At 32.0% G+C, this 13,833-nt stretch overlaps 2 protein-coding genes and 1 pseudogene across 2 annotated transcripts; 2 read left to right on the top strand and 1 right to left on the bottom strand.

Moving 5' to 3' along the window:
• Positions 1–3,885: 3,885 nt before the first annotated feature.
• LOC120201274 (transcription activator GLK1-like) lies at positions 3,886–6,043 on the top strand. Its single transcript, XM_039202189.1, has 6 exons — positions 3,886–4,593; positions 4,687–4,827; positions 4,925–5,287; positions 5,357–5,413; positions 5,575–5,688; positions 5,787–6,043. The coding sequence occupies exons 1-6, from the start codon at positions 4,168–4,170 to the stop codon at positions 5,937–5,939; spliced, it is 1,254 nt and encodes a 417-aa protein (XP_039058120.1). The 5' UTR covers positions 3,886–4,167; the 3' UTR covers positions 5,940–6,043.
• Positions 6,044–9,052: 3,009 nt separating this feature from the next.
• On the top strand, positions 9,053–10,386 carry LOC120204891 (NAC domain-containing protein 73-like). The gene is made up of 3 exons (XM_039204916.1): positions 9,053–9,262; positions 9,399–9,588; positions 9,830–10,386. The coding sequence occupies exons 1-3, from the start codon at positions 9,113–9,115 to the stop codon at positions 10,357–10,359; spliced, it is 870 nt and encodes a 289-aa protein (XP_039060847.1). The 5' UTR covers positions 9,053–9,112; the 3' UTR covers positions 10,360–10,386.
• A 1,032-nt stretch (positions 10,387–11,418) lies between these two features.
• On the bottom strand, positions 11,419–11,920 carry LOC120204999 (annotated as a pseudogene).
• Between the last annotated feature and the right edge of the window lie 1,913 nt (positions 11,921–13,833).

Below are 13,833 nucleotides of genomic sequence, written 5' to 3'. Positions count from 1 at the left end.
GTCATTTCATCATGTCTACTTCTCTTCGATATGTTTATACAATTATGGTGCTACTAAGTCTTGGTGGCAAATTCAAATTATGTTAAATGCAATAACAAGACAGTGGGGGATAGGGACGGAACTAGAGTTAAAGGAAAGGACAAGACCGACCAATTCAGGAAGATTGGGACCTCAAATCTCATCATGATTCTCTTAAGCACGACCCTTCAATCGGTTGGGTCCTTGAGATAAAATATCGTTTAATCTTTGAAATTTACAAATATTTAGTTTTCATTCACATTGTTTATTAAATTTAATATTTTTATTTTTAATCATTTTAATCCTATGATATAATTTTACTGATCCATGCCATTGAAAGATAAAAATAAAATAAAATTTGTGATTATTATAGTTTAAAAGAAATTCAGGAATCAAATTGAAAATAACTATTAATCAGTATATAAAGAGTGAAAATAATCATTGAATAATAAAAAAATCATACAAAAAATTACTACTAAGTAAGTAATTTGAAAAAATAAAATAGAAAACAAATAAATTTAACACTACACAAAGACAATTAACAAAAGTTGATACGAAATAAGTATTAAATCTTTTGATAAAGTAAAATAGATGTTGTTGAATTACATTTAAATAATTATTGATAGTTGTAAAACTTCTAATTTATTTTTGAAACGGTATAGAGTGATTATAAAATAATATTTTTTAAAAAAAATTCTTACTCTATCGATAGATCATTAATAGTATGTTTTTTAATATTTTTATTACTCTATCGATAGATAAAAAAATTTGAATAAATTTTTTAATATTTAAATAAACATTTTAAATAAATTTTCTTACTCTTTCGATAGATCAAAAAATTTAGTAAAGAATTAACTATAGATAAATCATTATATTTTTTTAATATTTCTTTAATAAAAATAATTTAATTAATAGTGTGCATCTATATATTACATTAATAATATGTTTTAATATGCAATATTCATTTTAAAAATTTCTTCAAAATTCAACTTTAAAAAAAATAACATTTACTTTAATCACTTAATTCACCTAATAAATTTTAATATACTTCACCTTAAATCTATTAATATTTGAATAAATTTATCCAAAAGTTTCACCATTAATTGCACCCATCACTTTCTTTTCTGGTCCTCATCAGTGTACAAACAGATAAACACAATCACAGTATATATATATAGAGATATATATATATATATATATATATATATCAATCCAATTCTACTGTCACATCAATTCCCTTTTTTCAAAGAAATGTTCTTATATATTAGAAAAAAAGCTAGGGTAAATTATATAAATCATCATTAAACTTTATTCTCTCTCATATTTTGTTTAATAAATTTTAATTTTTTATAATTTACTCACTAAACTTTGAAAATTGAATTTTTTTTATCACTCTTGTTAACTCTCTTAACATTATGATGACATTCACTTTTTATTAATTTTTTAATTTCCACATAGACAATTACTAATATTTTATTAATATAATTTTTTAAAAATAATTTATCATTAAATTGGATATTTGGTCAACAACTCACTATCGATCGTCATCTTCATCTTTGCTCCGTTGCATTCTAATTCACTGCCATTGAATCCTCACTCACTTGAGAATCATTTCAATCCTTCAACAATCCCTCATTGTGAAGCCAAAACTAAAACCTATTTCCAAAACTAAAACTCAATTCAAATCTTGAAGCAAACACGATTACGAAAAAAAAAAATACCATAATCAAAGCGGTGAAAAGATGGATGACGATGAAAAAACACCATATCTTGATTTGAAGTTGATCCAACGGTGGATAAATACGATAAAAACAGAGAAAATTAAAGAGTTTCAGCATATATATGTCAACTTTGGGGTATGTTTGGTGAAAATAATGTCGGATTCATGTTCGAGGGTGAAAAGGAGTCTACGAGAGAAATTTGGGGTTTAACCGCCACCATCAACAATTGTACGAGGTGATCAGTAGAAAATGGTGCGGTGGTCGACAGTGGTAACTATGTGTAAATAGAAGAAGGAAAAAAAAGAGGTGAGAGAAAAATGATAAAAATGAAGAAATGAAAAGAGATTTAAAAAGATGTCGTTTTGGTGTATACTTTACTTTTTCAAAATGACATCGTTTTGATGTTTGCGCTATGTCATAACGCTGTTAAATAGACCGCGAAATGACCAAAATAAGAGTAATTCGAGAGTTCAACGAATAAATTGAGAGCATTTAAAGTTAAGTGAGCAAAATAGGAGAAAGAAGAAAGTTTTTTATGATTTATGTAAATTACCCAATTAATTATTATAAATTATATATATATATAACATTTTTAAAAAATAACATTTACTATAAAATAACATTTAAATAAATATATATATATATATATAACATTTCACGAGCAGAGCAGGCGCCTCAAAATTTTTGCAAAACTCATTTACAATTTTTTATAGAAAAAAAAAGCCATCCACACATTTAAAAAATTTACAATAAAAAATAATAAAATATAAATTATGCCAAATAAAACACCAAAACAAACAAATCCTTTACATCTCAGCCTAAGTTGTGGTGGAGATCCAATCTTCTCTTACTCTAATTCGTTTTTTTTCTTAAGATTTTTCAATTGATTCATGCGATTTCAATTGTTGATCTCTTCACGTACCAAATCGGATTAATTAAAAAGATAGATAGATATATATAAGCAAATACATAAAAGATTTTAAAATTGAATAATACTTATTCTTACAATTATTATAAATAATTATTAAATATATTTTATTCAAATCTTTTTTATAATACCCTTTAGATAAGATTAATCTTTAATGCTCAATAAAATATTAATATGAAAGTTTAAAAAAATCATTTCATAGGAATCTACTTATACTATATATATGTTTAACATATTATTAACAAAATTATTATATTAATCATTGTCTAATTTTTTATTAAGTTAAGGTGATTATAACAAAGCAATATATGCTCCAAATACTTTCAATCATTGGACATTAATAAACGCTCAATCACCCTTACAATCGTTGGTACTCGAACTCATGACCTCTAGGAATTATAACAATTCCTTTAATCACTGAGACAAGTTGATTCGTGTTAATCATTATCTAATCTATATAAGACAAACTGAAAATAATCATCATTGTGATAAAATTGTTTTTAAGCAAATTAATCAAATAAATGTAAAAAATTATAAATAAATACTTTTATGTTTCATATTTTATTTGAAATATATACAAAACTAATTCAGATCAAACAGTGGCATCTGTATATGATATTGTCAAATTGGAATTTAAATTTCATTCAATTATTTATTTATTTAGTTAAGTTCACCTCATATACAAAAATCATGTATTATTAATAGATGTGTGGTCACCTTAAAAAAAAATATTTATAGACACGTCACTATCGTCAAAATTATCTAATTTTAATTAAAACTAATACAATATTTAAAATACAAGTTTATATAAAAATTATAAAATCAAATTTAAATAAAATATATTCTTAATAAATTATATAACGACCAAATTAGGCATGCCATTAAAACTATGTATATATATCTAATATAGAAAAACTAAATTGATAAAATAAAAAATAATCGAGATAAAATTATTTAAGATATACTAATTTTATTATAAAGTTTACTATAGATAATCTTATATTATTATCCTTATAAATGTTACGAAATAATGTAACATTACTCGATCCAAAAGCACCTTATTCTACGCTAAAATCTAATATCAACCTTTATTATATACTTTATCCAATTGCAAGATATTATTTGAGATAATTTTCACACTAAATTGAAAAGGACTTATATTTTTATTTTCTTTCCGACCATCAAAGACTAAACCTATTGTTGAATGAAGGTCACTATTTGGTTTCTGCGTAAACAAGAAGCAGCAAGAAACCTCAGAATCTCATCTAACCTATTAAGTCTTTTGTCTCTTCATCTCCGTTCAAGTTGTCGGAATTTAAGAACAGTAAGAAACCCTATTTCTACAAAAACTATATCCAATACTTGGCCTTAAGTCTATTTATGCCTGCATAAAGGATACGTAGTATTAGAAGTGCTTGTGTGTACGTAAGCTTCGGTTTTGATTATTTCTTCTGCAGTTTTGGTTTAATCTTCTAGGGGTGAAGAAGAGTCATTGAATTTATGCTAGCTGTGTCGCCATTGAGGAACACAACAGCTGAGGATGAAAACAAAGAAAAGATGGAGATGTTCACTATTAGCTCGGAAGATTTCCCTGACTTCGCCGATGGGAATTTACTTGAGAGTATCAACTTTGAGGATCTCTTTGTCGACGGTGATGGGTTGCCGGATTTGGAGCTCGGCCCTGAAATTTTCTCCGAATTACCCGCCGAGGAACTGCAAACGAACACATCGGTAGAAAAAACGGATGAAGGTTATAATAATCAAAGGAAAGAGGAAGAAGTTAAGGTTTCGGGTTTGAGTTCACGTTCGAGTTCGAGCAAAGGTGAAAATCCTAGAGCAGTTAAAACAACTTCCAAAGATGCTGATAAGGGAAGAAAATTACCAGCACAAGCAAAAAATCAAAATCTAGGGAAGATTAAATTGAAGGTATATAATGACTGAATTAGGTTATAGCTGTGTTAGAAGGTTTTCTTGAAGATGCATGATAAGTGTTTGATTTAATTATTGAATTATGTGAAGGTGGATTGGACGCCGGAGCTGCACAGGAGATTCGTGCAAGCGGTGGAGCAGCTGGGGCTGGATAAGGCGGTGCCTTCAAGAATTTTAGAGATCATGGGGATCGAATGTCTCACTCGCCATAACATTGCCAGTCATCTTCAAGTATATATATATATATATATTTAAATGGTGAATGAAGTTTTGATCTGGAGGGATTTGGTTTGAAATTGATGAGTATGTGTGTTTTTTTGTTGTGTAGAAATATAGATCTCATCGGAAGCATTTACTGGCTCGTGAGGCGGAGGCGGCTAACTGGTCTCACAGGAGGCAAATCTACGGTGGTGCCGCCGCCACTCCAACAGGTGGAGTTAAGAGAGATATGAATCCTTGGCTTGCACCCATTATTGGTTGTCCGCCCATGTCACCGTCGTCGTCACCCATGAACCACCAGTTTAGGCCTTTGCATGTATGGGGTCATCCCACTATGGATCGATCCCTAATGCACTTATGGCCTAAACATCTAGCCCGGACACCATCCCCGCCGCCACCAAGACGGCCCACGTGGCCACCTCCACCCGCTGACCCCTCGTATTGGCACCACCACCACCACCAAAACCTACGTGTAAGCTCCTTTTTCAGTGCTGATTACTGTATATATTTGTTTTCATCTCTAATACTCTCTTTATTACAGGTAAGAAATGGGGTAGCCCCAGGAACACCTTGCTTTCCACAGCCACAGGCAACAACGGTAAACAACCCACTCACTCCTTACTGTTTAATTTGGAGGTTAATTATCGCTTGTTTTTTTTTTTTGAGAATCACGAAAAAGAAGAGGAAGAATAAGATGATGGTTGCTAGTGCTTTGAATTGACATCTGAAACTGAAATTATTTGGTGCTTTTGAATGTAGAGATTTGCCGCATCACCGGTCCCGGGCATTCCCCCGCACCTGGCCACCGTGTACAAGGCAGACCCCGGCATTGGCGTCCTATCTGGTCCCCACCCTCTCATGGACTTCCACCCGGTTAGTAAGCTTTAACTTTGCTCCACGGTGAAATTCTATTGATTTTAACGCATGATTATCAAATTTAATTAAGTAATAATATTATGATTGTGCAACAGTCCAGAGAGAGCATAGATGCAGCAATAGGAGACGTTTTATCGAAACCGGGACTGCCACTGCCTCTCGGATTGAAGCCGCCGTCTTGCGACGGTGTTTTGGGAGAGTTGCAACGCCAAGGAGTCCCCAACATACCACCTTCTTCTTCAACTTGATAGCATTGCATAGCATGTCCGGCCATATTCAACACCTTGGCTCTGAGGAAACCCTTTAATTCGACGACATTAACCATATGTTAGGTTTCATGTAGAAACCTACTCTTTCGAGTTTCTCTTTTTTTTTCCTGATGAATATATTTTCTTTTTTTATTCTATATATTAAAATAAAAATATTAATAAATCAAATACTAACAATTCAAAAATAATTGTAAATGTAGATTATGCACAGAAAAGATAAATTTACTATTGTGCTTTAGGGTAAAATAAAATTAGGATTTTTTTTCAAACCCAACTATAACAATAAATATAATTAAAAATAAAAAAATTCAATTAATCTGATCAGTTAAATTTGATATTTTAATATTTACAAAAATGTTTTTTGAATTAATTTTAATAGTAATAAAATTAAAATAGATAAGAGGTCACTGCATTATATTTAAATAATTATTTATCTTTAAATTTTTAAAAATTATAATATAATCATTAATTTTATCAAAATAATACAAAATATCATTAAATTCATTAAAATTTTATATTTATTATAGTAATAATCATTTTATATATATAAAAAACAATTATTTTATAAATTTTTAAAATTTAATAATTAAACTAATTATTTAAATATAATTTAATGATGTTTAATATACTTTGAAACGCGGTGATGCAAATTGCAATTGTCTCCTACAAAAGACAGGATTCTAAAATAGAAAAAACAAGAGACAAAAGCCTTGACTAGTTCTAATCTATCGCAGACGCCTGTAGGTTCACATTATAGTGACACGTGTAACCCTGCTATTCTAAGGAACTTTTTGGCAGTAAAATAAACATTTCTTAAGGACTATTATTGGCTACGGATGTGCCTACTTTATGATCACTGTTATTGTTTATGGCGGACCATCAAGAATTTCCATTCAACAAATATGAAAAAAAATACAGTGTTTGGTTTATTTGTTAGAGATAATATAGTGTAATTGTAAGAAAATATAATTATTAAAAGAATAATTATATTATCTTTTATATTTTAAAAATGTTATAAATTTTAATAAATTATTTTGTAAAAATTATAGAAAAACTGTCTGATATATTTTATATAATTTTTAGTTATGTTATTTATAGTAAAAAAGTATAAGTTTTTATTCCGTCTTTATATTAATTTGAATGGTTATTTTTATTTAAAATTTGGAATATTAGAATTTATAGAATAAAATATGATGTATGAGAGAGAAGAAGCCGAAAATGCAAGTGGAAAGAGGCGAGTGAAAATGAAGTGAAAATGGCAGCAGCCACAAGCTTAGGCGAGAAAAAGGCAAGGAACCCACCAAGGCATGGAAGTACCCTAAAATCCAACGTCTGATTTTGATGCCACTGAATATGACGCCGCAGACCCTTTGACGCTGGCTCTCCCATTTCCTCAATTCGATACAAATTAGGATGGTAATGAACTAATTATCTCTTCTGCCCTGGGATGCTCTTCCTTACCATCAGCTCACCATCTTCCTTCATAACTCCGCACCCATGTTGGTACTATAAAACAACATGTCAGTACTCGCACAATAAATCCAACAAATATGGATGCTCATTACCAATCAACTCGAAAGAAATATCAATGTTGAAAATTCACACCAGGTAAGTGGAAAAATACCAGTAGGCGGTGAAGAGGATCAAAACCAGGTATTTCCGACAATGTTGACGGTTCACATGTTCAAACTCGGACAATAAACAAGTTATGGTCCCACTGAAAATTCTCCACTGAGTTTCATCACTCAGGCCATCTCATAAATAAGGTTTAATAATATTTATTGTTCTCAAATTTTCCATTTTTTTTAATTTCTTTTATATTCAAAATTCTATTTTTTATAAAATTAAATTAATTGACAGGAAAAAAATATATGCCTCAAATTCGATGACGTGCTCCTATCTTGCCACGTAGACATTAGGAGGTAGAAGGGAGGTTTCTTGCAGTTCATGAGAAGTGTAGGTGAAGAAATAGAATAATGGGGTTTGATTATATATTTTATATAAAATTAGAATACAATTTTTAGCTTTATGAATACTCCAAGGTGACATCGGACCTTAAACCTTTCCCTTTCTCTCAGGTGGTGAAACATAGCTCCACCAATTAATCTGATTGCCCCATCTCCACTCTTTTCTCATTATTCAATTCGGCCTTCTTTAATATTTAACTTAGCTATTTTAACCATCCCAAAATGCAGCCTTTAGACAGAGGTTAAAAGCATGCAAACACAAAAAAGACTTCAAAACTACATTTATTGCATTACAAGTTTCCCATATGCTGATACTCAAGCAAAAACCATAACGTATGGTCCAAGTAATCCCTTTTCTTGCTTTGAATGGAACCTACGATACTGCAATACTCAAGTGAGAACGAGAATTTTGTTAGTCTCATTAGATATTTTAGGTAGCTCCAGTGTTAAAACCATAATCAAGAGTGATCGAGTAAGAGAGTACTTCAAATGTGCTTTTCAAGCTATTAAATGTTGAGTTTTGATATTATTAGGGTTTAATTCATGATCTCTTAAGTATTTGTTTGAGCTTTGACTATATCCAACGTTGAGAAAGGTTGAATCTTTTAACGGGGACAAAGATATTATTAGATTCGAGTTAATCATCATATTGCACGTAATCATAATCCTCTTATATTATTGATTTCTTATTTTTCTTTCTTTCGTTTTACTTTGCAACCGTATATACTCATCATTAGCTTCGTATATTGTAACATTATTTTTACCTAGTGAATTGTAATGTGAACTTTTTATTAGGACCAATCATAAATTAGGTCATAAACTCTAATATATTCTTTCCTATCATAATATTTGAACTTAAGATAAAATAATCAAATTCTCATAGGAGACATTCTTAGCGTGCATGATAGTTGAATGCAAAGTGTTAGGTAAAAAGTGAAAAGGGAATTGAATGTACCCTTCTCAACCCTCAAGATAAGCAGGCTTTGGAGCACCAAAGCTTTAGAGGAGTGAAGCCAACTTTTGTGTCTCCACTTCATTTCCCTTTTAATTCTGTGTCTCCTCCTTTTACTCTTCCCTCTAATAGTATTGTTTATATTTTGGAGTAGCAGGGAAGAAAACAAAGAAAGTAAAAGCAAAGATCTCCTCCACAGTGGAATGGGGAAAAGATAAAGAAAGAGTGGGGAAATGACTTGGTGCAATGGTTGCAGTGATGTGCAAACCGTCGAGAGAAGCTCCCCTCCCTCGTCACACAAAACTGTTGTTGCTCAAAGGCACAGAGATTGCCTCCTTAGAACATGCCCTTCTTGCGGTCATCACATCAAATACCTTGACCAGGTCATTCATCCACTCCACTATCTCTTTTCTTATAATTGATTCTATGATTTCCATGAAGTAATGATTGTTCGTATTAAATATGTTGTTTACATTTAATATTCCTGCAAAAACCTGTACAAAAATCGCTACGTTATAGGGTGGAATCCATGATTTGCCTGGATTACCTGCTGGTGTGAAGTTTGATCCAACAGATCAAGAGATTCTTGAGCATTTGGAAGGGAAGGTGCGCTCTGATTCTCGTCAGCTTCATCCTCTTATTGATGAATTTATCCCTACTATTGAAGGAGAGAATGGGATTTGCTATACTCATCCTGAGAAGTTGCCAGGTGATCTTAATGCATACATGCTACTATATATATATATTTTCTATATCTATTCTATAGTTCATGTTCAGGATTCGGGACTATCCCACGATACCGTTTTCCGAATTCTGAAAATTTATTTGATACGATAGAAATGCTTAACCATTCTCCTTGTTTGAAGAAAGCTTCCAACTAACCCTGGTAGCCTGTCACATTTGCAATATTAATGAAGAAATATATATGCTCCAACCGGCCTTGTGTGCAGGAGTAAGCAAAGATGGCATGGTTCGCCACTTCTTTCACCGGCCTTCCAAGGCATACACGACCGGGACAAGGAAACGAAGGAAGGTCCACACTAACACAGAAGGCGGCGAGACCCGGTGGCATAAAACCGGCAAGACGAGGCCGGTTTTCATCAGCGTAAGAGTCAAGGGGTACAAGAAAATCCTGGTGCTTTACACCAACTACGGGAAGCAAAGGAAACCGGAGAAAACAAATTGGGTGATGCACCAGTACCATCTCGGAAACAACGAAGAAGAAAAAGACGGCGAGCTCGTCGTTTCGAAAGTTTTCCACCAAACACAGCCTAGACAATGTGGTTCGATCAAGGTCGCCCTAAAGGCACAGAGTGGACACGAAGGCTCCCAACACCTCAAGAACAACAACAACAACAACGGGCTCGTCGAGTTCTATAATCCTTCTTTCATTGCCTTCGATCAAGGTGGCCAAAGCAGAGCCAACCCTAGCCAGCTTCTTCCCCACTTTGCAGTCCATGATGGTTCTTTCATGCCTTGATAAATTACATGGTAATAAATACTCCAGATAATAAATTAACATGTAGTCATCCAAAAGGGTTGGGAAGAATAAGGAATGATTTTATAGCTAGTTGAAGAACAGAAGAAACGTTCTTCACCATGGAAGAATATCAAAGATTTCACCATAACCACTTGTTCCTAATGCTTTGTACAGTGTAAACAACAAGAATGTAAATGTGTGACATGCTTCATCAAACTTTAATCTGGGAGAAGTTTTACTTTCGGAAACTGTACAAAGATTCGATATACTTACCACGTGTAGCAGCGTATTAGGTTTTTTAGTCAATGTATACTTTGTTCTTTAAAATGTATTTTGAACATTTCAGTTCCATTTTACTTTTATATTTGTATGCATGGATTATTCACAAAGAAGTAACAAAACTTAGTGTGGAGGATTTCGTTTGTCAGTAGGTACAAAATAAGCCGGTGGAGTTGGAAACTTCAATGTCAGAATCCACTGTCACACCTTTCTCCATTAATGCAACCAAAAAAGGGAACTCGTTCATAGTTATAACGTGAACATCTTCATTATATAAAATAATCTTATAGTTCCGAATACAAGTCAAATGAAGATGTGCAAAAAAAATTTCAAAGACCTTACGACTTGTTTTCACGGGAATTATCAACTTATTCTGATTTGGCCACTCAATTAACTTTTTGATTATAAATTATAAGTAATATTTTATTTTATTTCTATTTTGGTCACTGATGGTTAAGTTTATGTTAAAGTGAAGACATGGCTTGATAAAAATATAAAAAAACAGAAGTTATTGGTCATGTGTTTAAATATCAAATAATGGTTTTTATTTATTTTAGGATAAAATACACAAATGATCCCCGATTATATTACACTACTTTGTTGGATTCTTTGACTATTAAAAGTTATAAAATGACCCCTCTGACTAACGGACATTGCTTTTTTAGTGTCTCAATTATTAAAAGTTTAAAAATGGTCACTCAACATTTTTGGGAAGTCATTACTGTCCTTACATGATTCGAGTCTCAGACTCGTTTGATTTCAACAAATCAAGGAAGAAGATATGGAGATGAATGAATTAATCTTGTAGGCTTATTAATTAAAGCCACAAAGCCCAGCATCTTTCAACACGGGAACCAACTCACCACTAATATGAGTAGCCATAACTTTATATATCCAAACCCCCAAATAATCTCCCGCCGATAAACACTGCCGGAAGCTGCACCGTTTGACCCTTTCCATGCTTCCCTTGATCACGAATCATCCCCAATTCATTCAAAACGCCAACCTCATCCTTCTCATCAATCTCGCAAACCGCTGGGTTTACTCCCGACGCCAGCAGCAAACATCTCACCACATGGCTCATGCAACAACCCTTCCTCAAGAATACAATCACCGCGTTCTCCGATTCGATATCGAGCATTTCTTTGTTGCTCCGTCGTACCACGAGGTGGTTGTTGTTGGGGCCGACTGTTGCTGATGTGGCGGATTGTGAAGTCGTGTCGGAGCATGGCAGAGGCCATGATTTGTATGGAATCGCTTGTGCGTGCTGGAAATCGATGATTTAAAGTAGCTAACAGGACAAGAACAATGTAAGCGAGTGATTATTGAAGATGAAGAAAGAGAATATATATATACACACGCATACATAGGATGGTTTTGGGGTAACGCGTATGCGGTAACATAGGCTAATGGCTGACGTTTTGACGTGCGAATACCATAAATGCTTTCAATTTAATTCTTTAATTGTACATCTAATTACGTTGTTGCTTCGTCTAATCTAACTTGAATGCCCCTGGCTTTTTAATAAGGAAAAAGATGAAAATTAGTGAAATTGAGTAATTGTATAAATCATCAACATGCTATGACGTTTATAAAAATTGAGCAAGGGTAAATAACGCTTTCATCACTCTGTTTTGATTAGATTTCTATTTTTATCATTTAATTTTAAAAAATTTCAATTTGATCATTCGAATTTTCATCACTTGTATGTTAAATAAGTAACGGAATTATGATCAACTTCAAATTTTAGTGACTCTTCACTTGTATTAATTTTTGTCACTCTAAACTTGATCAATTTGAAATAAAAGAAATTATATCACTTTGAGAAAACATAAAAACTTTCTAAAAGTTTTATTAAAGTTCATAGTGAAGAGTGCAATATTTTCCTTACAATTCATGGGTTATACACCAAATTTTGAGAGTATTCCAGCCCATTAGAAGACTAGGCTATATACAGCCCAAAACATCTAACATACTAAACAATTCCACAATATTGAAAGGCCTAACAACATCAACTGAAATATTTTATGGGCCTCCTCGAGATGAGCCCAACTGACACAAACCCTATCTCTTTTGTCACCTCCCTGTATGTTTGGGACAAGCATTGTCGTCTAGGGGTTTAAAGAAATATATCCCCTCCCCTTCGGACATATGGAATATCGTGTACCTTTGTATTATTAGTTGTATTTAAGAATTATCCTAATTCCACGAGCCATGTTCTGCCTCTGTCCCAGCCAGGCTGCCAAAGTTATTATAAAGTAATGTTATATCATCATTGAAAAAAAATAAGAAAATGGTTATTTCGACTTTTTAAAAGTGGGTGACTAAAATGAATCAAAATATAATGTTATATATGATTTTAAAAAAATAATAATTGAGTGACTAAACTAAATAAAACTAATAATAGAAGTTACCATGATGTTTGATATCACCCTCATTGGTTTCTGCGATCAGATAAGATAAAGCTATCCTATTGTAGAGTTACCATAAGCCAGGAGATTATACTCAATTCTAAAAGTTGTATAAGTCCCTCTATGTTCATTTAAGACATGTACTATAAGGGATGATGACGTTATGTACACATTGGGAGTGGCTAAGAGCCTAAGATCTTGTCACTTTTGGGGTTTAATAACTCTTTATGTATTTAAATATTAATTAATTTTGTTTGTTGATATGTTCATGAATTCTCAAGAGAATTTTTTTTACTGAGCTAAAGATGATTACAAAGTAGTATTTGTTTTAAATACTCTCAAACATTTGACAATGAACGCTCAATTACCCTTACAGTAGTTGGTGCTCGAACATGTGACCTCTAAGAACAATAACAATTCCTTTAATCACTGAGACAAGTTGATTCGTGTAATTCTCGGGTTTATCTTATTTTATTGATAAACACTCGCAATGTATAAATATATGTATCAATTGAGTTATAAACTTACGATAAAGTCAATTTATTAATGTGTCATGTTATATGCAATTTTATGTCGATTTTGATGGTATTTATCTTTCATCATTGATAGTAATGTTTGTTAACTTTATCATCTTTAATTATTTGATTAGATTTTTAGTTCCTTCATATTATGAACTTATTTTATTCTTGTAGTCAGTTTATATACTCTAATACATAAATGATCAATTAATATAATATAATTTATTTTAATTTTATAAATTTTTCATATAACTTTATTTTATTTT

Source organism: Hibiscus syriacus, unplaced genomic scaffold, assembly GCF_006381635.1.
Source record: "Hibiscus syriacus cultivar Baekdansim isolate YM2019G1 unplaced genomic scaffold, ASM638163v2 tig00000002_pilon, whole genome shotgun sequence".
NCBI classification, from domain to species: domain Eukaryota; kingdom Viridiplantae; phylum Streptophyta; class Magnoliopsida; order Malvales; family Malvaceae; genus Hibiscus; species Hibiscus syriacus.
This window is presented reverse-complemented; position numbering and strand designations above follow the sequence as displayed.